At 37.2% G+C, this 26,354-nt stretch overlaps 1 protein-coding gene across 3 annotated transcripts in view; it reads right to left on the reverse strand.

Moving 5' to 3' along the window:
• SEC22A (SEC22 homolog A, vesicle trafficking protein) overlaps positions 1–25,237 on the reverse strand; it is a 130,564-nt gene extending 105,327 nt beyond the window's left edge. The window contains exons 1-4 of one of the 3 annotated variants that reach the window (XM_077118135.1): positions 25,144–25,237; positions 17,677–17,877; positions 7,760–7,923; positions 6,474–6,668 (exon numbers count right to left, since the gene is read on the reverse strand). In XM_077118135.1, the coding sequence (XP_076974250.1) occupies positions 6,474–6,668; positions 7,760–7,923; positions 17,677–17,858 (541 nt within the window). In that variant the 5' untranslated portion in view covers positions 17,859–17,877; positions 25,144–25,237. The other 2 variants (XM_077118137.1, XM_077118136.1) reach the window with 2 other exon arrangements.
• Between the last annotated feature and the right edge of the window lie 1,117 nt (positions 25,238–26,354).

A 26,354-nucleotide genomic window follows, 5' to 3' on the forward strand; every position in this document is an offset into this window, starting at 1 on the left:
CAGTTGTGTGGGTGAGTACTACCAGGGGGTGGGAGTAAGGAGATGGGCAAGAGTGTGCATGTGTGTGGGTACTGTCAGGGTGGGAATGTGCACATGGAGGTAGAGGTGGGGCGGGGATGTGCTGGTCCAGTGAGTGTCAGGACTGAGGTGCCTGGAGCTCTGGGGGCGGGGCTTGGGTGCATGGTGCCAAGGGGGAAGAAAGTAATAGGCTGTGGGTGGCAGGTCTATTCAGGTGTCTGGAGCATGTGGGGTTGTGGGTTGTGGCAGGGAGATTCAGCGTGCATGGGTGTGGTGCATTCAATATGGTTTGGCTTACTTCCTGGTCCCTGTCTCCCTGTCCATGCAATCCTGAGGGTTCCAGGTCTCCGTGCAGAAAAAGGCTTTTTGCACTAGCTGGATGGTCTTCAGTTCTCTGCATCTCGATTTCTCAGCTTTTGCAACCAGACACTCCCTATATGGTGACTTACACCCTGGAATCACTGTCCCACCACTTTTCTGTCACTTTTCTAGCTGTTCCTTAGAACAGGGATGAACTTGACCCATCCTTTTCTGCCATCTTCCTGGAAGTCCCCATTTGTATGGTTTTAAATTTATTGAAACTTGTTTTATGGCATAATATATGGTCATTTTAGAGAATGTTCCATGTGCATTTGAGAAGACTGCATATTCTACTGCTGTTGGGTGGAGTGTTCTCTATATATCTGTTAGCTCTAGGTATTTTAAAGCGTTTAAATCTTCTATTTTCTTGGTCAGTCTTCAATTTGTTCTTTCCATTATTAAAAGTAGGGTATTTATACCTACAATCATTACTGCATTGTCTATTTTTTCCTTCAATTCCTTTCTCCAAATATGTTGGGGCTCTGTTATTCAGTATATACAAGTTATGTCTTCATGGTAGATTAATTCTTTATCATTATAAATATCCTTCCTTTTCTCTAGTAACAACGCTTTTCTAAAAACCTATTTTGTTTGATATTAGTATCACAATTTCAACTCTCTTTTAGTTACTAGGTGCATGGTATTTTAGATTCCCATCTGCTAAAACAAATACCATACAATGGTTTGGCTTAAAAAATGGGAAATTTTTGGATCACAATTTTGACATGTGAAAACAGGCAATGCTTTTCCCCTGAAGACCACGGCATACTAGGGCTGGGTGCCAGCACTCCTTGGTCCCTGCTTTTCTGTCACCTGACAATGTACATGACAGCATCTTCTTCTTTCTCTTATAGATTCCTTTGATTTCCAGCTTCTAGCTGCTGTTTGTGTCATCCCTCTGTCTGACTTGGAGTTTGCTGCTCTTGTGAGGTATAGAGACTAGTGTTTTTCATCAAATTTGCAAAGTTTTTGGCTACTATTTTTTCAAATATTCTTTCTGCCTCTTTCTCTACTACTTCTGAGATTCCCTTATGTGTATATGTTGATATGCTTGATGGTATCCCCACAGGTGTTGGAAGTTGTTTATTTTTCTTAATTTTCCTTTCTGCTCCTCAGACTAGATGATCTCAACTGATCTATCTTTAAGTTTGTTGATCCTTTCTTCTGTCAGTTCAAATTTGGTGTTGAAGCCCTCCATTGACTTTTTCAATTTCAAATGGGACCATATGAGAACCTTTCACATAAACTTAAAATTTTCAAAGATGAACACAGAAACACATAAGCAACAATTAAATACAAAAAAAGGGTCCTGAAAAACAGGGAATTAGGTATTTGTACACTAATGGTCATAGCAGCATTATTCACAATAGCCAAAAGGTGGGAGCAGCCCAAGTGTCCATCAACAGATAGGTGAACGGATAAACAAAACATGATGCACATACACACACACACACATATATGCACACAATGGAATATTATTTGGCCATGAAAAGGAATGGAGTTCTGATATATGCTACAACATGGATAAAACTAGAAAACATTAAACGACATTAAAAAGTCAGACACAAAAGAACAAATATTGTACAATTCCAGCTTTATGAAATATCTAGAAAAAGCAAATTCAAAAACTAAAGGTAATTTCGGGAGAGGATTGTGGAAGACGGCAGAGTAGGAAGTTCTAGAATTTAGTCCTTCCATCAAAACAACTATTAAGCAGGAAGGAACTGTGTGAAACAACCATTTGAAACTCTGAGGTCAGTAGAACACTGCATAGCCATCTCTGGAAGGGCAGGAAGAGGCTGGTAAATTATAGTAAAAACCAGTAAATTGCTCTCTCTGCACAGTGGTTACTGGTGTCCATGCCCCAATCACATGGCAGGCCACCATGTAGTCCAGCTGCTAGCTGGCTTACTGGTGACAGAAAGGGATATAAAAATCCTCTTCCCCAAGACCAGGGGATGGTACAGCCAATCGCTGAATATGGATCTTGATTAGGACTTAGAGGCTCAGTTCAGAGGGTGGCCATTATCCCAGCCCACCCTGAAAAATGGAGGTCGTGGCAACGGAGACTTGAAGATGTTATACTTTCTCAGGGCTGTGGGGAACAATCAGTTGAAGAGCTGTATTTGTTGGATTGATCAAGAAAGCTCAGCTTTGTGGAGGCATGGAATTCCTGGAGCCCTTCCTGATCCCTCCCTAGGACACTTCAGACCTGATCTGTGCCCTCTTTGTGGGTCTCTGGCCCTATTTTGGCTGGGAAAGCTGCCTTGGAAAACTTCTTTCTGGAGTGCCCTTCCTCCCAGAATTTGTCCTCCAAGTGAAAGCAGCTTGAAACAACTAAAGAAGTATAAGAAGCTACAGAGGCAGATAGTCTGGGGCAAAGACTTGACTGCTATAAACACCCCCGAGAAGAAGTTCCGTCTCTTGAGAAATAGAGAGGGCATTCAAACTCCTACAAATGAGGGAACTCCAGAACAACTAACAAGTATAAGCCCAGGACAAGACACAGACTCAGAAAAGACAGGGAGGACCCTGCACACTACATTCACTGTGGACAGACCTTCCTGATAGGAGGGATGAAACTCATGAAAATCTGTCTTATCACCAGCTGGTTACAAAATCAAGAAACAGACATCTCAGGAAATAAATACCAAAGTCAACATTTTAAAATATTAAAATGTATAGTGTAAAAGAGTATAACAGAAAGAAACAAGAAATGATGGCCTATCCAAAGGAAGAAGATAAAAATCTAGAAAAAAAACAATGAAGAGATATGGACATACCAAACAAGGACTTTAAAACTTGAGGACATGTTGAATGAAATAAGCCAGACAAAAAAGGGTAAATATTGTATGACCTCACTGATATAAAATAATTAGAGTAAGCAAACTCACAGAATCAGATTCTAGAATGAAGGTTACCAGCAGATGGTATAGGCATAGACAATGGGAATTTCAGGCTTAAAATGTACCAGGTTCCTATTTGGAATGATGGAAATGCTTTGGATGGTGGTGATGGTAGTGCAACATTGTGTATGTGTAATTAACAATGCTGAAATACATAACTGAATTTGGTTAAAGGGGAGATGTTAGGTTCTACATATGATAACCAAATAAAGACTTTTTTTAAAAATACATGGAACCACACTACACAGTGAACCCTAAGTTAAACCATGGACTACAGTTAATAGTACAATTATAAAAATGTGCTTTTATCAGTTATAACAAATGTTCCATACCAATGCACATTGTTAATAATAGGGTGATATATGGGAATCCTCTATTTTAAGCATGATTTATTTTTTAAACTGACAATTTCTCTAACAAAGAAGAAAAGTTGATTACAAGTTATTAGGAGTTTGGGGAGAGTTTAGTTTGTGGACATCTAGAAAAGAAAGAAGTCACCAGGAGTTTTGCTTGAGATTTACAAGCATTATGTCATGGCAAACTACCCTCTTCTCTGTTTTGACAGGGCAAAAAAAATTATGCCATAAACAACCACAGCTTAGCTTCAGCAAAATATTTCACATGACTTTTAGGATTTTATGAATAGATCTTAAAGCATTGTGGATTAGTTCAGTGTTTTCCAAAATTTCAGAGTATTAGTTGAAACCACGTATTCTTTACTTAAATGTTTTATGTTAACTTACTTTTAACTCACAGAGGCTTATGGGATAGGCCAGGAACAAGCAGACTTGACTTTCAAAGGTCAAGAATATAGTACTCTCTCCAAAAGAATCTCTTCTGTTGCTCAGATGTGGCCTCTCTCCCTAAGCCAACTCAGCAAATGAACTCACTGCCCTTCCTCCTAAGTGGGACATGACTCCCAGGGGTTTGAATCTCCCTGGCAAAATGGAACAGGACTCCCAGGATGAGCCGGGATCCAACATCAAGGGATTGAGAAAGTCTTTTTGATCAAAAAGGGGGAAGAGCGAAATGAGACAATATAAGGTTTCAGTGGCTGAGAGATTTCAAACAGAGTCGAGAGGTTATCCTGGAGGTTATTCTTATGCATTACATAGATATCTCTTTTTAGTTTATGGTGTATTGGAATAGCTGGAGGGAAGTACCTGAAACTGTTACCTGTTCCAGCAACTTTGATGCTTGACGACAACTGTATAACTATACAGTTTTTACTATGTGACCATATGCATGTGAAAGCCTTGTATCTAATGCTCCTTTTATCCAGGGTATGGACAGATGAGTCAAAAAACAAGGATAAAAAAATAATAAATAATAGGGGAGAATCAAGGGTAAAAAATTAGATAGATTGAAACACTAGTGGTCAATGAAAGGGAGAGGTAAAGGGCATGGAATGTATGAGTTTTTTCTTTTTATTTCTTTTTCTGGAGTGATGAAAGGGTTCTAAAAATGATCATGGTGATAAATGCACAACTATGTGATGATACTGTAAGCCACTGATTGCATACCATGTATGGACTTCACATTTGTGTAAAGATTTCTAAATAAAAGTGTTTTAAAAGTGAAAAAAAAAAAGAATATAGTACCCAGAGATAGAGTGAACCTGGCAAATGAAAGATTTTAGCAACATTTAAGAACCTGTCTGGCAGTTGTATTTCCTATGGTATGGACATTTTTTGCAAAGTTAAAATGGGGCTGCCAAGACCATAAAGCAGTTCCAGGAATGCTTAGTTGAGGGTAATCCTGGGCATGCATACATAATCAGAATGTGAGCTTAATACTGTTGTGCTAATTTCAATTTTCCCCTTTAAACAAGGGAAGACTGAGGCAATTTGATAATACTTCAAAAGTTTTACACAATACCCTTGGAAATATGATGAAAAAAGTGTAAGTATACTAATAAACTTAGAAGGATTCACAGCTAGCTTAATAAGCATACCCAAGAAAGTTAGGTGTATTTTTTTTCATCTCTATCTTAGTGAATGGGATTTGCCAGATGATAGGTACTGGAAAAATGATTTGTTGAAAGGAAATATCATATCGGAAGAACTTCTGTAGTTCAATGTCTTATGAGTCTTTTCTTAATCTAGTCCTAATCAATTTTTCAATCAGTGCCTAAAGAAACAAAGAAAAATAGCATGCTTATATAATCTGCAGATGGCCCAAAGTCGAGAGAACAAAAAACAAGCACAACATGAAAATTCAAAATTATTTCAACAGATTGAAAGATAGGCCAAAATGAACAGGATGAATTTTAACAGAGATTAAAATCCACACTTAAGTTCAAAAAGATCAACTGAAATGTAAGTAGTAAGCTTTGATTTAAGATTATTCACATTTTGCATTATTAATCAATCCAAATATGAAGTATTATAGGTGTTCAATGCTGAGTGCCACATTTGAAAAACAGTAACAAACTAGAGTATGTCCAGAAGAAGCTTCCAGGCCAGTGAGGGTATTTTGAAGTCATAGACAGAAAGGCTAAGGGAAGATATTTTATATATAGTAAATCAGACTAAACGGGATGGAAGGACATAGAGTTACTGACTTCAAAATTCTGAAGTACTGTTAGGGAGAGAGGGATAGGTCACAGAACTAAGACAACAAGTGGGTATTATAGAGAAGAAGACTTTTTAGCTTAATATATAAGAAAGAAGTTTTTAAACAAGCATATCCAACAACATCATATGCTACCTTTTAAAAAATGAGGTTTCCATTTTTAAGCACACATTTTCAACCTATCACAACTATTGAGGATGGGATTCCTTATCTGGGAAGGGAGGCTTGAGTAGATGATCACTGAGGCCCTTACATTTTCTGTGACACCCATGAACCTGGACCTTGAGTGCAAACGTTTTGACACAACTGAAAGCACTTTAATGCCTGTAAACATACATTACAGAGAAATTATTATTCACTTCCAGAATTTTTTTTACAATAAATGTTTTCCAAGCAAAGAGATCCTCTCAGATTTCTATTTGGAAGTATTTTTCTGCTAGTAACATATTTGGTAGCTTACTTCATAAACTACGGGGAGAAAGATCACTTTGAACTTCTACAGTCTCTCATTATTTGCTTTAAAATATTAGAATAAAGTAATTCATTTTCAAGAGTTCTTCAATTTTTAGAAAATAATTATTTAAAAAGTTGAAATAATTGAGATCCAGAACTCACCAGAAGAAATCTTACTAGCACCTTTATGGTCAACAGAAAATGGAGATGTGACTCCGTTGGCTGACCCCAATTCATACATGGAAATTTGATATGGGGGCCTCAGCTTGATTTCCATCTGCATGTCAGACAGATTTATCTTTGTTGAAAGAGACCTCGGATTATTATAGCGTTGCTTGGTCCTCTGAATGAAGTTATCTATGTAAAATAAAAAAATTAATTTCCTTGCTACCATTTGTTAATTAAGTCTGAGAGTGTGATGTTTATAGACAGTAAATTTTGCAAGTAAAAAGTTTAATTTGCTATTCAAAACTGTTCAATTTGTCATGGAATAGTCTAACACTATTTACGCTTAATGGCTAATACATATCATGGAGTCATCAGTTTTACACTTGAGAATTATGCTTTAGAAATAATTGTAAATAAATATACCAGTACCTGAGTATATTTCTCCTATTATATCCACTTCAAGGAACCACAGAAACAAACAATAGGCTTCTTAAACTTTAAACCAATCCTAATATTTTATAGAGCTCCTTATCCCAGTTGTAATTACATAAGAACATACACTGTGTTCTTTTTTTATAAATCTGCTTTATTTATTGCTTACCAACCGAATGTACATGTCAAAGAATATAATTAAACCAATATAAGACACTTCCTAAATATCTAAGTGGAATTTTATTTTTACTATTTGTAACATATTTGTTTTTTGTTTTAAATTCTACATTATGAGTCAAGTAAACTACTGCCAACAGGCAAAATTCAATTTGCTTCCTGTTTTTGTAAAAAAGTTTTATTGGAATAAAATCATGCTCATTTATTTATGTATTGCCTTTGGCTACCTGAGTTACAATGGCAGGGATGAGTTGCTGCAACAGAGACCATATGGCCCTTAAAGCCTAAAATATATACTATCTGGTCCTTTACAGAAAACGCTTGCCAACCCGTTCTACATTAAGCTAACCATATAAGATTACCACATAAACACAAATCTCTGCACATCTGGCTCATAAATTTCTTATTGAGAAATTGCTTTTCTGGATTAACTCTTTGGGTAAATAATCACAATCCCCTTCATGGCTCAAACACAATTTTTTCTTTACTAGGTAAAAAGTTGATATAATTTATAGATCATTTGCCAAATTATTTTATCAAAAGTAAGATAGCAGCAGAATTTTCTGAGTACTCCCCTGCTCCTCACCCCCTCTCCAATTACTTAATGAAAAATTGCTTATGACTGAATGGAGGCAGAATAATGATAAGGAAAAAAAAAATCAGGTCCTTACCAAATTCAATGAAACAGTAAGGTCTGACAGCAGTATTTGTCTTCATCATGTTATAAGTAGTAATGAACTCTTTCTGAAGCTCATCCAGGAAAGAGAATGCCAAAACATTGGGGTAACTTTCAGTGCACAACATCATGTAGCTCACTCCCAGAGAGCTAATAAAACTATGGTATAAAAAAACATCAGTTTTAAAATTTCAAATGAAATTAAGTTAATCTGTTGTTTCAACAAGACTGGTTCTATATATCATAAATTCCTATAATGGTAATGAAAATCTTAATATGTATTCCAGGAAAAATTTTAACGATATAATACTAAGTTATATATATTTCAAGTTGTGGTTGAAAAAAAAGAAAAAAATTGACTGTACCTACAGAAGAATACATAATGGTTCCAACACTTAAGTTATTTATCACTTGATATAGGGAGTAGGATAAAGAACATACAAATACAGAAGGGTTACAGATAGGATTCAAGTTTAACCCTTTAATCCCAGTGGAACTTAATCCTGTTTTAGTTAAGAACGTTTTAGAGAATCTAATGAAAGCTATGGACACTCTCCTCAGAAAGTTGTCCAAAAACACAAAACTTTCTAAAGAACTTCAGGGTAATTATTGACCTGTTGAAGTCATCCACTGACCCTAAAGTTAAATCCTCTAGTTCACACAGTAATGATAACTCATTGAAAAAGAGGAATTTTAGTCCATAACATAACAAATAAATTAGCATGATATAAAAGCATGAAGGAGGGATTCTTGCTTACGGCAGAATGCTGAGTGCAGACTGGGAAATGTGGAGCACTAACTGGGAAATGTGGAAAAATCGGCAGTTTGCAACCATTAATACTGAAGACTGAATCCAGCAAGGACAACCAATGGATGCTAACTCTAGGGGGAAATTTCGATGAGGAGCAGGATATCTGTATGGTTTTAAATGTCTTCCTAAAGTCTGCTTATTGGTTGTAAGAGAAACATATTACCAATATAATACAAATCATATTGGCACTATGTACTAATATGACTATGTACTCCAACATAACTAATGGGGGCAGGTGGACACTGTGTGCCTCCAAATGTGATATCCTGAGAAAGATATATTACTTATGTAGTATTCTGACCAAGAATGTATAACTTTAAACATGAAGAAACATCAGAATGAGAAACATTCTATTTTTTTTTTTTTTAAAAAGGGGGTGAGATGGAGTATATTATTTTAAAATCACAGTGTGGTAAAAGAGAAAGACCAAAAAATTTCAGATCAAAGGAGGCTAAGAGGCATGACAACTAAATTCAATACCTAACTCTAGACTAGATCCTGCACCAAAGGGGGAAAAAAGGTGCTATTAAGGACATTTCTGGGTCAACTGATAAAAATGGAAAACAGATGGTAAAGTATGGTATTAATATTAAATTTACTAATGCTGATAACTACATTGGAGTTAAATACGAGAATAATGCTAATCTTAGAAAACACACCCTGACGTAGTCAGGAATAAAGGGGCACGGTATGTCTAATTTACTCTCAAATGGTTCCTTAAAAAAAAACAGATAAAATGATAAAGCAAATGGGGTGAAGTGAGAAACAAAAAGTGAATCTGAAAACAGGTATTGCTATTACTTTTCTTATTCATGTAGCTATTCGGCAAGTTTGAAATAATTTCTAAATAACAAGTAAAAAATTAAAACCAAATTTACTTCTACTTTAAGGCACTAAAACATTTAAACTAACCATATTCTAATTTAAAAAAACTTTTTAGAATACAATATATAACCCCTATAATAAGCAGAGCAAGGGACATAAAATAACCTTTTTTAAAGTGTCACAGAAACATCCTTTTATGTTAACATAACTGGCTGGGATCAGGGTGGCAAACATAGAATATAAAGACTAAACCTCCCCACTCCTGTGTCAGATGCTGTTACTCTACCACAGCAATATTTCCTGCCAATCACTGATCCATATTGGGGTCCTTTTTTTTTTTTTCTAATAATGTAGAAGCAGAATTTATTATTTTTAATTTAAATGTTAGAATAAATGATACATTTACATAATTGACATTCAAAAGAATGAAAAGGTGTACTATAAAGTGTCTTATCCCCACCGTGTCCACAGATACCCAATTCTCTTTCTCTCAGACCCTGTTATTATTAATTTATTATGAACTCTTCCAGAGAAAGTTTATGTATATACAAGTAAATATGTATATAATGGAATCCTTCTTAAGAGACCATTACAGGCAGTCATATTATTTGGAGTTAGTACCAATTAACCATCTATTACTAATGGTGTGGGATATGCTACTGGTGAAATTGTGCTGATCCTATGCTTCTGGAGCAGCATGGAATTCCTTCCCAAAGTTCCATTTAATATACAGTCATTTGGCCCAATGTTTTTCAAACTACAAGTCATGGCCCCTTAGTAGGTCACAAAATTAGTTTAGTGGTCTATAAACAACATTTTCTAAAGAACTGAAATAGAATATAACAGAAAGTATTGGAGTCTATACTGTTTTATCAAACTTTTGTTTTAGTTTCCTGTATGTATATATGCAGTTGTTCACAGATAAAATATATCTTATTGTGAATTACAGTAAAAAAAACATTTAACCATAAAAGAATGCATTTTTGTGCAAAATTAATAGCTAAATCAAAGGCCAACATATGTTCTTCCCACATAATTTTCTCTTTCCAAAAAAACTTTCACTATCATTCTTGGACATGTCATCAGCATCTAAATATACCCCACAAAATTGGTGACTGGTACCCACACTCTTGGAACGCCTAACTGGCTAAGAATCATTTCCTTATCCTCCAATAATATGACTAAAGATTTTGGACCACATTTTTTTGTATTATGGCAGGATTTTATTACATTTCTACATTAATAGAGTAATTCACAGACATTTACATGACAGTTTATCCCAAATGGTTTATCTTTATTGCACTAAATTTAACTAGAGAATTGTATGTGAAGTAAAGGAAACCCTATGTTTTTAAGGTTGTATGTGAGCATTTTCATGGAGTCTTTATTCAAAGTCTTTATTTTACTATAATTACATGATAATTTTTGAAAAAGCTATAAAGTGTTCTACACACCATGGCTTTTCATAAAGTGAATTTAGCCTTTGAATGCTGTCTTTCTTTGAAATGCAGAGCCATTTTTCAAAAAGTGCATAGAGATCAGTCAATTTACCTTTGTTATCAAAAGAGTTTTGCTTTTTCAACTATCACTAGAAAAGATTTAGTCTCCCATCATTTCACTGAAGACTTCTCATATGAAATAGTATTTAATAACATCAAAAGGTGATAAAAATATGCTGGTTTACACACAATTTATCAGTGTCCATCAGGTTCATTTAGCTCACATTTTATAGACAATGTGGCAATTCTGCCCTGAGAAAGAAGAGGAGGAAGCAGTAGTAAAAGCAACAACAACATGTATAATTTAATGACCACGAGACAGGCCCTCAAGTGCTTTAAATATCTTATTTAATTTCATTATCACAATAAAGGGGCATTACTATCTCCATTTTACAGATGAAGGAACAGAGTCAGAGAAGCTTAGTAACATATCTTATTAAGCGCACACAACATTAAGAAATAGACCGGGATGAACTAAATTCTGATTCTAAGGCCCGCATTTTCTTCCACAATGCAACACCAACTTCTGCATGATATAGGTAAACCAATTATGTTCTAACTTGCTAACACTTTTTCGGTCTGTCATAAATTAGTCTCTGTATTTTTTCCTAATTAAGAGTAATAAAACTTGAGGATTTTAGAATCTGTATCACAGGTATGTCCTGGAAGCCTACCAACTTCACTTCATCTCCTGCAACTTCCTTCTTCCATCTGCATTTCAGCCACACTAGCCTTGTTTCAGATCCTCAAGGGTACCAATTCACCCCAGCTCTCCCACCCCCAACTTGACAAACTTGTCTTCCCTACTTGCAATGTTCCCACCCTAACCTCCAACATGGTTAACTTCTATTTAACCTTCAATTCTTAGATTTAAAATCACCCACAGAGCACTCAATCTAAACTGAACTCCAACCCCATGTTTATGGGAGGGGGGAGGTTGGGGTCATAGCAGCTCTATTTCTCTGCCTGTAAACTAACCCATTTTGTAACCATACATTTATGTGTTTATTTGTTGTGATTTCTCTTTCACTAGTATATACGGTCCATGAGGGCAGGGATGATTTCTGTGTCTAGCACCTAGAACGTTCTGTGTCTAGCACAATAGGTACTCAATAAATTAGAGAATAAGTGAGTATAAAGATGATATCATTGATTCACTCATTTATACACTAATTTGTTGGATTTATCACACAAAGATAATTGTGCAGGTTAGCAGTAGCACCACAAAGTAGAAGCTCAATAAAAACTGACCTAAATGACAGTTGTATTTTGACTAAATGACAGACTAGGATAGGACTTCACGTACTCTTCCAATCAGTTCCCCAGAAGACTTCAGGGTTGAGGTCAGTGAGCCTTTGACAGGCCCCTCCTTTAAAGGGAGGAATGTTCTCAGGAGCTATGTAGAATTACTAACCTCTTCAGTAAGAAATCACAAATACCAAGCAGGCCCTAACAGCCATGACTACTCTTCCTCTATCACAGTCACTACTATCCTCACCACGCCCTCTCCCACCCACACCCACCCCCCAAAAGCCTGCTTTTTTCCCACCTTGCGCACAATTTTTAAACTGCTATTCTTTCCTTCCTATTTGACTCTAATTTCCTTTTTCTTTTTTATTTTCCTTCTATTTCTAAGCTTTGGTCTTAGCATCCGTTTTTTCTGGATAAGGAATGTAACAATCTCATTACATTTTTGGTTCCCATTCCAGGCACATACACTAAGAACATTCTTAGATTCAAGTGTATCCTGGACAGGTAAGGCTGGCAGAAGCCCAAACTCCAGCTAAAGGGGGTTCAATCCCTTTCAATCTCTTTGTTAAAAAGCTAATTTTACATATGTTCAAACAGGATACCACAAATTATCCCTGAAGTCCAACATAATGAATAAGTGGATTTAGACAGTAAACTTCTTATGATATCGAATTTTATTTATGAACTATCAAATAAATTATACATGCCACCAATTAAACCCTGACATCATTCTGGCCTACTGCATCAAACTAGAGAAAATAATGCTCTACCCTCAGCAGATAAGACGGCACCTAGTACATGTCTAGCATTCTACTCTATAGGTAATGATGAAAAGACAAGCAAGGTCCCTGCCTGCCAGGAGCCTGAAATCCAGTACTGGGGATGTACTTGAAACAACGATATACAAAACTGCATTTTGTAGCATGGTAAATGACAAGGTACTTAGGAAACTATAAATTGATGATATAATAATAATTAACATTTATTTTGTATATAATATAATTTTCCCTCTGCAATTGTTACATCACACACAGAAAATGTGCTTTTCCTCTGCAGGCTCATATGCCCAATGAATAGCTTACCATAGTACAGAAAAGTTCTGCAGTAGGACATGCCATCTCTAGTCTACTGTTAAATTACTAAGTATAACTTTATTATTTTTGAAAGAGAATCTTCCACACTGAATTCCAATCTCTAAAATACAGTGTTTAAACTTTGAAATATAATTTAAGAGATTTGAAACTATGAAAATGAGTGTACCTTGTGGATTTTATCATCACCAATTATTATCTAATAGAAAAACAAGCTGAAAGTCATCAGAAAGACAGTAATGAGGCAAAGACCAGAAAGAGAACTAACTCAAGTAATACTGAGTGTCCACCACATGCTAGCATTCTATTAGGAACCTCTTATTTTCTCATTTATTCCTCTTTTAATTACCAACTTTCAATTACCCTCCAGTGTTGAAGAGCTCCAGTGTTGACTCATAATAAATTACTGCATGAATAAAAGACCAATTTTAGCAACTACTTAATCTCATTTAATTAGACTATACTTATTAACATATTATTACTTATTAATATGTAATATTAATAATACATACTGATTAATATGCAACGTACCAGGTGGTAGCAGTAAGCTAAAGGAGAAGCTGAAATGATTTTAAGTAGCCAAAGATGATAACATCAGAGTCTTAGTTAAAGCATGGAACAGTTTGCCTTTGATATCATGTCCTTTTCTGCAGAGATTATCTCCTGACTTACCCTTTCTCACGATCCCTAACACCTTTATAACTGTGCACTCCAGGGAATGAAGATCTCTTTTTTTTTTTTTAATTTTTTAGATAATCCATCACAGGCAATCCCTAATTTATCTATTGGGTGTAGTCCAGAAGTTCATTGGACTTAGATCTCATTCTCACAGAAATGGTATTGTAATAGTAATTAGGTTCAAAGACAGCTCACAAGAGCCTATTTGACAAACATGATGCTGAAAAGCTGTATACTTTGCCAACATAAACAGTAGAAAATAACTTTCATTATTTATTTCATTACCAGTGTGATTCCGGCAATGAAATAAAACAGGGAAGCAGGATACAAGTGGTTTCACAGCTATTGGTGGTTGTATTCCCCTGCCATGGCCCCTCCTCATGAAACACCTTGTCACCAATAAGACAATGCTTTCCATTAATTTTAGGCTTCGCTGGTACTGTGCTCTTCATTATTTTTCAATGAAAAAAAAAAAGGAAGAGGAAGAGTTTATTTCACATAATTATCTTTTCTGGTTAATTTCTCCTTCCAAATATGAAAAGAATTAGGAAAAGATTCTGTCAAGAAAGGGGTTAAGAACAAAGGGAGGCAGCTCTCTCTTTTACCAGAGAATAATGTGAATAATGAAGCCAAAACACTGTGGTTTAGTCTTACTGACTTTGTAACTTTGAACAAGTTACTTTATATCCTTAAGTCTCATATTCCTCCTCTTCAAAGGAGCGATCGTACCATAATGAATTATCTCCACTCTCACTAACTATTCTACATGGTTTGTGAAACTGCCCAATTAAAGGGGGTAGCCAGGTAACCCAGACTCGGACAAAAAAAAGTCTCTCATCTCCCTGGTCACTAGTCTAGAAATGGACCATGGCATAAGCATGGCTAATTTAAAGTCTTTTTCCTGAAACGTAGAGGGAGAGGAGCAGCTGAGCCGGAATGAATGAAGTAAGCCTGGAGCTGGTTGTACAGTGTTTTCCAGTCAAAAGAGAATATTATGTGCAAAAGGAGAGAATGAGGCCAAGATACTGCAGAAATGAAAGAGAACAATTTCTGATAACAGCTGAATCCCTGTCTCCAGCCACTCTGTAGTCAGCCCCATTCCTATCCTTCAAAACATCCCTTTTTCCTTAAACTAGTTTGAGTTATGTTTCTGCCCCTGGCAATGAGAAAGCACTCAAATTATTACCAATCTCTACCTTCAAAACTGTTGCAAAGTTTGATGATAATTTAAATAAAATGTGTGGTAATTTACAGGTACTTAATATCTGGATTACTGTTGACATTATTATTCCTGCAGCCAGAAAACAAACTAAAGAGTGTAAGGAAAACACTGCTAGAGACTAAAACTGAAAGGCAGGGAGAACCAGAATTCCTGGATCAAGTTAGCAGTTTGGGGACAAATACAAGAGTGAACTTGCAGGTAAGGCGAGAACCCTATGAGGCCAGCCATCATCAGTCTTCAAAATGAATACACAGTGAAAGAACTGAACTAAAGAATTTTATTTCCTGCACTAAGAGAAACTGACAATAGGGTATGACTGAACTCCCAAAGAATGTCTTTTCATAAGCTCAGAATCTCAATGTTTAAATAAATCTCAAATATACAACTAAAACCAACTGCAAATTTTTAAGGTTTCAGATAACGCAACTTAATTTTTGTATGGTTCATAATTATGGCTTTATTAACTCATAAGTAACGGTATATGTTTATTCATAAGTATGTATTACAGTTTAAGGAAATTATCCTTTAACTTATAAAACAGATGCCCTTCAAATTTTATAGAATCTGTAATATCACTATGGAATATAAAAAAATATATAAAACTGGATATATATCCCCATTAGTACCCTCCCCAATTTAATGAATTTTGAAAACTTCTGAAGAAATAAAGGTTTACCTCCATGGCATACTGCCATACTCCCAAACCACCATCTCTCTTCTAGCAGCTACTTTAATATACACAATGCTAGTATATACAAAGCACAAGCCATGCTCCCACGGAACGTACTCCTTAGCCAAACTGAAGTATTCAGTTACTGTAATCTGATAAAATTAGTAATTTTCCCAACATACAGGGGGAAACAAAATTAAAGGAATTTTCTCCATTTTACTATTTTTCCCTTAATTTTTTCTCAAAACTCTGCTTATTTTGTCTCTCCTCCCTATGCCTGGAATGCTGTTCTTCTTGCCTTAGCCGAATTTTACTAATTCTTCAGAACAATGACTCAGGTCTTGTCTCAAAGAAGCCCTCTGCTTATTATATCCCATATAGATCTTGGTCTTATCTTCTGCCTGCACAATCAATATAAAATGGCTCAGAAGCTAACTGTTCTCTAATTGTTTCATGTGCATGCTCTCCAAGGTGGTGTCTTTCATTCCCATGGCTTCAATTACAAAATTATTAACTGATTTCCAAATCTAAGTCTCTATATTGTCCTCTCCACTAAACTTCAGTCATACATCCAACTGCTTATCTGAGAGTAACACTTGGGTATCTAATATGCATCTCAGACTAAATGAGTCTAAATAGAACTCTTGCTATATATATATTTATATATATAAATTTGGTGGGAATGGTGCACGGTCTGGGAATTCAACCCTGGTCTGTTGCATGGAAGGTGAGCATTCTACCACGGAACCACCGTGTGCCCAGAACTCTTGGTTTTTACCACTGAAAAAATGGTCCTCCAGTCCTGATCATTTCAGCTCCACTATCTATCCAGTTCCTCAGGCCAAAAATCTACAGGTGATTCTTGATTGTTCTCTTTCTGTCATCTACTTCAAACCATTAGAAAGATTTGCTGGTGCTACCACCAAAATATAATCTAAATCCAACCACTTACCATTATCACCCAGTTCAAGTTACAAGAATCACCACTACTTGAAGTTCTCTAAGAATCTCCTAACTGATCTGCTTCCAATCCTCCTCTCTTACAACCTATTTTTCACAGAGCAGCCAGGACAATCTACTCAAAGCAAAATCAGATCACATATCTCTTTAGCTTAAAATTCTTCAGTGGCTTCTTATACATTAGACTCAATCCAAACTCCTCATTATGGCTTATAAGGCCCTACATAATTTGCCCCATCCCTACCTTTCCAACCTTACTCTCTTCCACTCTATTAATTGTCCATAATGCTTCATCATCATTGGATTTCTTTCCATCCCTTTATCTTTACTAAAGTCAGGCTTCTACACTGACTGATACCTCTGCCTTCCTCTTTATTCATAGCATCCTTCATATAATTGCCTCCTTTCTCTGCTCAAATGTTCACTTTCTCAGAGATGTCCTTGACTGTCATAGTTAAAGTCACTCACTACCCCATAGTTCAGTTTTATTTTCTTCATAGATAATAAGTAGTGATGAGCATTATCTTTTCCCCCTAGAATGCAAGCTTCTTTAAGTTCTTTGGAGGTAGGTATCACATAAAATTTTTTTAAATTTCCCATTACAGATTGCCTGCTTCAACCCTGGGCAGGTAAGAAAACCAATAAATACCTAGTGATGACTTATAAGAAGGAATAGTTATAATTTGTGAAACTATAAAGTTTTCAAAAGCTAGGTACAAATACAGAGAAACTGCAAAAAAAAAAAAAAGGCAGTGACATGATGACACTACTTGGTATAAGTTCAGAATCACATGAAAAAGTTTTCCTAATCTAATCAAATACAAATTTATATTGCAACCATTTAAAATTCATTAAAATCACAACTACCACGCAAGTAATTCTAATGGAGTAAACTGAAGTCTTACTTAATGTTATAATGTCCAGTTTTCAATGTACATCTATCAGGAAGCTGAGCAAGTTTCCTCGAGAGCAATTTAAAATACTTTCTGCACTCCTGTATGCTTGTGCTTTGTTCATAATCAGTAGAAGCAGAAAGAGGCAGTCCATCTCTGACACGAATGACTGAGGCAGATAAAATCACAGACATTTCGACTGCTGGAGAAGACCTAAAACAAAATGAACAATTGGTGTTACATAAAAATGAAAGCCAAAGTTGATAAGCATATGTAAAAATGTTCAACTCACCAGTAATCCAAGAAAATAAAACAATGTCATACCGTGCTTCACTTAACAAGCAGCTTTTAAAAAAATATTTGTTTCTCTTAGACTACCTATAGGCATGCCTAAGAATTACTTCTGGAGGACCTCTGTTGTTGTTCAGATGTGGCCTCAGTCTCTCTAAGCCCAACTCCGCAAGTGAAATCATTGCCCTTCCTCACTATGTGGGACATGACATCCAGGGGTGAAAGTTTCCCTGGCAACGTGGGAGAGGACTCCCAGGGATGAATCCAGACCTGGAACCGTGGGATCAACAATTACATCCTGACCAAATAGGAGGAAAGAAGTGTAATTAATAAAGTATCAGTGGCAGAGAAAGTTCAAATTGAGTCAAGAGGCCACTCTGGAGGTTGCTCTTACACAAGCTTCATGTAGACCTTGCTACCTGTCACAACCTGCCAACCCCCAACCAGGACCATTCCAACCAATCCTAAAGAACACCTAGGGCAATATATAAGATTCCAAAAGGGTTTCAGGCACTAGAGTAACTTTCCAGAAACGTACATCCTCTAGATGGAACCCCGGTCCAGATAAGTTGAAACCTAGCCCAGCCTCTCCAGAACATCAGATAGTTCCATCTTCCTACCCCATATTAGTGACAGACCCTTTCAATATAAAAAATTTAGACTTGCCACAAGAGAGGTATGGAAAGATCAAAGGTGATGGTGGAATTATACATAGATGATAGGACTTAACAAATGAATACAAATGCTGAATCATTAAATTGATATCTCTTTTAGGCTCTCGTATTTTAGAGCAGCTAGAAGTAAAAACTTGATAGTGAAATTGTAACCCATGCCAAGATCTGAAATACGTTCTTCAACTAATTGTGCCCCGTGCTTTGAACTTTATAGCTTTTTTGTATATATATTATTTTTCACAAAAAAAGAAGGAAAAAAGTCAATTGTGATGATAAAGTATTGAAGCCCTCTAGCCTCCTATATTCTGGAGCAGCTAGAAGGGAAAATATGAGAGACCCGTACGGTAGTCCATGACAAACTCTGGGATCTATCCTATAACCACTTGTTGAAGAGTGCTTTGAAAACTATTGCTTTTTTCTTTGCTTTGTATACATGTTATACTATACAATTAAAAAAGTTAAAAAAAATTTGCTTCTGTCTGGCTTTCTCATTAAGTAACCAGTGGAAGTAAAAACTGGCACTGAAATATCTGGCCACATCTGAGAAGAGTTTAAAAAACTGTATATCCTTTGATCCTATAAATTTAAAGAATATGACCCTATCCTGATAAAAATAATCAGAGACAAGGACATTCTCCCATAGAAACTTCTGAAAACAAGTGAAATATCTAATCTTAAGGGGAAAGTTATAAAAATTATGGTACACTCATATGATGCAGGGGGAAAAGTTATGTTTGTGAAAAATAGTTTTCGCCACATTATGGCAAAATGTATATATGTTAGGTAGAAAAAGGCAGAAAAGAATTGCAAATCTTATGTTCCATAAAGATAATGAGAAGAAGAGAGGGATAGCGGGAAAATAGATATTAGAAGGAAAGATATCAAAATTAGAGATATGTCTATCTCCAGGAAAAATGTTAAGGATGACTTTCTTTTCATAAGTCCCTAAATTTTCACAATACTGAACATATTCAAAAAAAAAATCCTAAAGCCAAAGGAATACAGGTTTTAATGGAAAGCAAATCATGATGGCAGTTTTTATTGGATTCTGGCCCACCTTTACAAAAACAAAAGGATTTCACAGGCCTGGTTCTGAAAGAAATCAGATAAACAGACTAACTGATAAAACAAACAGTAGTTCTCAAACTTAAGAATGTATAAGAATTGATGGAAGTATGGTTAGAAACGCAGATTTCTGAGCTAACGTCCCCTCCCCCAAATTCTGATTCATTGACATGTGGGGTAATGCTTGAGAAGATTCAATTTTAGCAAATTCCCCATATGATTTGGATGCTTTTGTCTGAGGAACATACTGTGAAAAATACTGAAATAAAACATGTCCAGTCTGAAATTAAGCGGTAACTATTCTCTCCCAAGCTGTCAAGAGAGAGCTCAATGTTTCTAAATGCTTCTTCTTTGCTAGGAGAAGGGTGAAAATTCAAGTTTCACAAAAATTCCGCAGGTTTCTTTCAAAGATATTGTATGTCAGAGACCAAACTAATCCTATCTACCTGCTTCCCCATTTGGACTAGGTCAATATTATCTCATTCCAAAAATGAAAAACTGAGTTAACAATATGTCAAAAATGCCACAGAAAGCAAACTGATGCTGAATTTGGGACTCAGGACACTATCATTTTGTGATGGTATTGGATTTGATAATAAAAAATGTCAAATAATAAAGGTAATACATTAAATTTACTCTTCTTTACTCTTCTTTTCATGAGGAAATGGGAGGAACAGCTAGGTATTAATCTCATTACCCTTTAATGTTTTTCTAATCTACTTTTTAAAAAGAAAACAAAAACAGCAGCAAATTAAATTACCCAGAGTGAAACCTTCAAACTAAAGTTCCACTGTGATATAACCAAATCAGCATTATTTTCCCATTTATCTAGCTTCTTTTCTCTCCTAAAAGCAGTAGCAAAAGAAAGCTGGGATCCATCAAGGAATTATATCTATATTATAACCCCTTTAAAATAATTTACCATGTTTTATTTTATTGTTAAAACATAATTATAATATTTAGCCTAAATGTAAGAAAGCAAGACAATGTCTTACTTCATACCCTTAAGCATTTATTATTTAAATATAAATTCTATGTCTTTCCAGAAGAACACTACAATACAAAAAACACCCTTTGGAATTAATGTGAGGACAGGGTTGTAACTTACAGGTTCCAAACATCCATATTCTTATTATTTAAAAGTAAACTGCATTCTTTTATGCCCATCCTTTCTAGGATCCTATTTAAAATATTAGAAGTTGTATTAATAGGGCACTGTGCTCATTTGAAATTATGTAAAAAAAAAAAAAAAAAACCATGTTCTTTTAATCCTAATTTACTCTTGTGGATGCAGAACTATTGTTTAGGGTGGGACCTCATGAGAAGATTGATTCCATGGAGATGTGACCCCACCCATTCAAGGTTGGTCTTAATCCATTTACTGGAGTCCTTTAAGAGAGTTCACTGGTGGGTGAGAGAAGTCAGACAGAAATATCCTTGGTGCTAAGCAAGATCTCACACAAACAGCCAGAACTTGGAGAGAGCCAAGGGAAGCTAAGAGATGAAATCCAGAGTTTTCCCTGGAGAAAGGATTTATTAAATTACAAGTTTACAGTTCTAAGGCTATAAAAATGTTCAAACTAAGGTATCCAGATAAAGATACCTTAGACTCAAGAAAGGCCAGTGGCGTCCAGAACACCTCTGTCAGCTGGGAAGGCACATGGCTGGTGTCTGCTGGTGCTTTGGCTTCTAGTTTCAAACAGATTCCCTAGGGGCATTTTCTTAATGCATCTCTAAATTTCTCTGTCAGCTATGAGCTTTTTCCAAAATGGTTCCCTGTTAAAGTCCAGAAGCAAATTAAGACCCACCTTGAATGGGCAGAGACACATCTCCATAGAAACCACCTAATCAAAAGGTCCCAACCGAATCCCTTGGTTCTGTGTCAAACATTAGGGGCACCCAGATCAATAGGCCAAGTCCTTGATCTTGAGGCTTACTCTTGTGACGCTTACGTAGGTAGCGGAAAAGCTTAGCCTACCTATATGTATGCCTAAGAGTTACTTCTGGAGGACCTCTTTTGTTGCTCAGATGTGGCCTCACTCTCTTTAAGCCCAACTCTGCAAGTGAAATCATTGCCCTCCCCCCTAATTAGGACACGACATCCAGGGGTGAATGTCTCCCTGGTGACATAGGAGATGACTCCCCTGGCATTGTGGGATCAACAATTCCATCTAACCAAAAAGGGGAAAAGAAGTGTAACCAATATAGTATCAGTGGCTGAGAGTTCAAATAGAGTCTAAAGGCTACTCTGGAGGTCACTCTTACGCAAGCTTCACTTAGACATTGCTACCTATCAAAACTTGCCAAACCCCAACCAAAATCATTCCAGCCAATCCTAAAGAACATCTAGGGCATTACATAAGATTCTACAAAGCTTCCATGCACTAGGGTAACTTTCCAGAAATCTACAACCTCCAGATGGGTCCCAGGACCAGATAAGTCCTAAAACCTACAGGGCCCAGCCTCTCCAGAATATCAGATAGTTCCATCTCCCTACCCCATATTATTAACAGCTCCTTCTCACATGAAAAAGTTAGAATGGCCATAGCCCAAATACCCCTAAAGAGAAGTATAGAAAGATCAAATGTGATCGTGGAATTATACAGAGAAGGTAAGGTTTAAGAAACTAATATGATTGCTGAATCATTAAACTGATATTCCTTTTAGTTTCCAGTATCTTAGAGCAGCTAGAAGTAAAAATCTAAAATTATGGAATTGTAATCCATACCAAACTGTGAAATATGTTCTACAACTAATTGTTGTGCTGTGCTTTGAAATTTATCGCTTTTTGTATATGTTATTTTTCACAAAAAAGAAAACAAAAAAGTTGATTGTGATGAAAAGAAAAATTTATTCCTTCTAGGCTCCTATATTCTGGAGCAGCTAGAAGGAAAAATCTGAGAAGATCCCATGACAAACTCTGGGATCTGTCCTATAACTACTTGTTGAAGACTACTTTGAAAACTATTGCTTTTTTCTTTCTTTGCTTTGTATATATGTTATATTATACAATAAAAAGTTTAAAAAAATAAAAAGATCCCACCCACAATTGGGTGGGTCACATCTCTATGGAAACAACTAAATAAAAAAGATCCCACCCAAAAAATAGGTTTGCCCCCACAAGGGTGGATTAGGATTAAAAGAACATGGTTTATTTGGGGTACACAACAGTCTCAAAGCAGCACAACTACCTTAGTACATATTACCTTATTAAAAGTGTTAGCTGAGATCTGTGGAAATGGAAAAGGGTTATTTAAAGAGCAAGTTACACTGTCATGCACAAGGTGGGGGAAGCTTCAGTTGAAAAGAGGAAAGGACTTACAGCCAGCCAGAGAGAAGCAGGAAGGGAGATAGAGCATGAAGAGAAGAGGAATGGGTATCAAGGACAACCAAAATTTGTTCTGCAAATTTGCCTATACCTCCTACTTCACCAGAAGCCTTTGAGATTCTTACTACAGATGTTTACATGGCACAGTATGTGTAAGACCCTAGCAGATTATCCCCACATCTAGGAACAGGGCCCCCAACACGTGTTCAAATGTGTCAATCCCAACATTTATGGAGTACCTGATAGTTCACAGTGAGGTAGACATAACATTCATTTTATAGATAATGAAGCTTAAGTGTACTTTCTCAACATCACACTGCTAATATAAGGCAGAACTGGTACTCAAACCTAAGTTTCTCATTTCTTACATCAATATGCTACCCTGGTTTCCCAAAACCAACAAGGGACAAGAATCTATTAACTATACAGTTACTCATTTTGAAATAAAAATCAAATAATGACTTACATTTTCTTTAAGAGGCAGTACAGTATGGTGGTTAAGACTCTGGAGCCAGATTGCATGGGTTCAAATCCTGGCTCCACCATGTACTAGCTGTGTAGTTTTGAGCAAGTTAATGTGTCTTTTTATACCTCAATGTCCTCACTTGTAAATTGTGGTTATTAATAGTAACTATCTCAACAAGTTATTTTAAAGACTAAAGGTAAAGCACCTGAAAGATTGCCTTTCAGACTATAAATGCTATATTAAGTATTTGCTATTCTTATTTTTTATCAATTGCCCTCTATGGGACAGGCACTTAACACACATTACCTCACTTAAGCCTTCCAATAACCTGTGAAGTAGATATTATTAGCTCCATTACACCTTTGGGGAAATTCAAGCCCAGAGAGGTTAAGTGATTTGTTCAATCATTAAACGAGGACGTGACAGAGTAAGAATTTAAACTTAAATCTAACAGTCACCTTATGAGACACTGTCTCGCAACATATCGAAGCTTTCTTACTCAAACACATGGAAAAGGTCAGCCAAACCTTTTGACAGGAGTGCGCTTCTTTCACACACCAACATAAAACATACTTCAGATTTTTTTTTTAATCAGCTATACACCAAAAAAAGCATTAAACTGATATGATGGTTCTCAACATGGGAAAGGTTCAGATGGCCCATTGAATCGGGACTGATCACAGGTGTCAGATTCAAATATTGAGCTATAATCTGCATATACTAGAAACAGAAGGTGCTGTTCAAATAACTTCCTAATTCCTTATAACGTCAGCAAGTAAATAAACATGAGTAACATGGAATGGAATTCACAGATTTTTAGAAAGTGGCTGTTTCATCTGTCAGTAGGGATCGAATAACCTCTCGGTTCTGGTGGTTGGCACTTTAGACCTGGACTGGCTTTAATCTTGATTATAGAGGTATAGGAGGGGCCAGAGCTCACTCTCTCCAACTACTCCAGATGGACGATTCAGGAAACTAAGGAGTAGGTAGAAAGTCCACAGATGTTTTCACTAGCAGAGTTTCAAGCCGAGTTAGCCGCCTCTTTGGGAGCCCTCCTCCACCTGTTGGGACAATAACTCAGGTCTCCCTTACGTCACATCTTTCCCAAAATGCCAATAACTGGGTCTCCCTGGCTCAGTAACTCCTGAGGTTTCCGTGAGCCAACGCTGTTAAATATCTGGGTTCGACGTCCATTCAACCCCCCACAAAAAACTTAAAGTCAATCACTGGTTCAAATCTCACTCTGCCTGGAAAAAATAAGAAATGCACCTCAAGCCCTCTCGGGCCACCTAAAATCCCAGATGGATCTTCATGTTTCTGACAACTGGACGTCGGAGGCACTCCCTCTACACGCTGGCAGCTTAGAGCGACTATCCCAACCCCCTGGACACTCAGTCCGGGCAGCCTCATACCCAGGTAGGTCAGCCGAGGGGCAACCGCCGACCGCGTGGCCCCCAAGACCCTTCAAGCCGGAGGGGACAGTGTCCCCGCTTGCCCGCCCCTCCGAAGCTTCGCGGCTCCAACGACACTCGGCTTCCGCCCCCACGCCTCGGGCTCAGTTCCTGTTCCGGGTAGGTCTGTAATACCCAGGGTGGAAGGCCAGGGTCGGAGCCGCCCTGCGAAACAAGAATAGGGGTGCAGAAGACAAGATGTACCTGTCGAGCCGGGACCCACCGCGCGGAGTGACGCGCCCCGCAGTGCATTGTGGGGCGAGGGCGTGGCCTTCCGCGGGGCGGCACCGCGTCCAACGTGGCTTGCGCCCGGCGGAATCAAGCCCCGCCCCGTAGCCTTGGCGCCTAGGCCAGTCAGATTCTGTGGGAAGGAGACGCTAACCCACCTACTAGTGGCCGGAGTTAATTTGGCTCATTCCAGGAGAGTTCGGTCGTTTCTCTTGCACCTGAACCAGGAGATGGCACAATAGTCTTGTGACAGAACTATGCTGACCTTCAGAAATGTGGATAATCTCCCTCGACTGCCGCCCTGTATTTGCAGGCAGTTTGTCCCTCACACGGGACCCTACAGCAAACACTGGTCCTGTCCACTCTGGATGAGTAAGTAAAGAGCTCCTACCCATCTACCACTACACAAAAGAAGGAACCTTACTGAGGCAGAGAAGTGCAACATTCTACCCTACAGCCCCTTTCAGCCTCGGCATCGGACCTTCAAGTATTTATTTATCCAAATATCGACCATGTGCCAAGCACTATGTTAGGTATTGGATTACAGGAGTAAACACAGCACACAATGAAATTTGGGTACAGTGATGTATTTTGGATTACCAGGGAAGAGCTCACCGAAGAAGTGCCTTTTTTAGCTCCACGCATATGAAACAGCCTTAAGGAATGTCCCAGCCAAAGGGGATATTATGCCTCAGGTAACTTGGGCATGAAAGAACTTGATGTATTATAGGAACACAAAGGAAGCAAATGTGGCCCAGTGTAACAAGCAAGGAGAGGCTAAGAAAATTAAGGCACGGTCCAGATCATGAAGGGTCTGGCCACATTTTAGATTTCAGACTGTATTTTGCGATATGTCCTAAGGTCACAGTGAGTGTTAAGTATGAACTGATTTACATATCTAAAAGCTTACTTGGGCTGTTTGTGGGGAATAGATTCGAAGAGGGCAAGAGGAGATGATGGGAGGCCAGTTTGGAGGCAGATGCATAAGTCAAGGCCAGAGATGATAGTGGCCTGAATTTGGGAAAAGGTGGTAGAGTCAGAGAGAGGTGGTGTTTTGTTTTGCTAATGCTGCGGAAATGCAATATGCCAGAAATGGATTGACTTTTACAAAGCGGATTTATTAAGTTATAAATTTACAGTTCTACAGTTTGGCCATGGAAATGTCCAAATTAAGTTATCAAGAGGAT

This window comes from Tamandua tetradactyla, chromosome 10 (genome assembly GCF_023851605.1).
Source record: "Tamandua tetradactyla isolate mTamTet1 chromosome 10, mTamTet1.pri, whole genome shotgun sequence".
In the NCBI taxonomy this organism is placed as follows: Eukaryota; Metazoa; Chordata; class Mammalia; order Pilosa; family Myrmecophagidae; genus Tamandua; species Tamandua tetradactyla.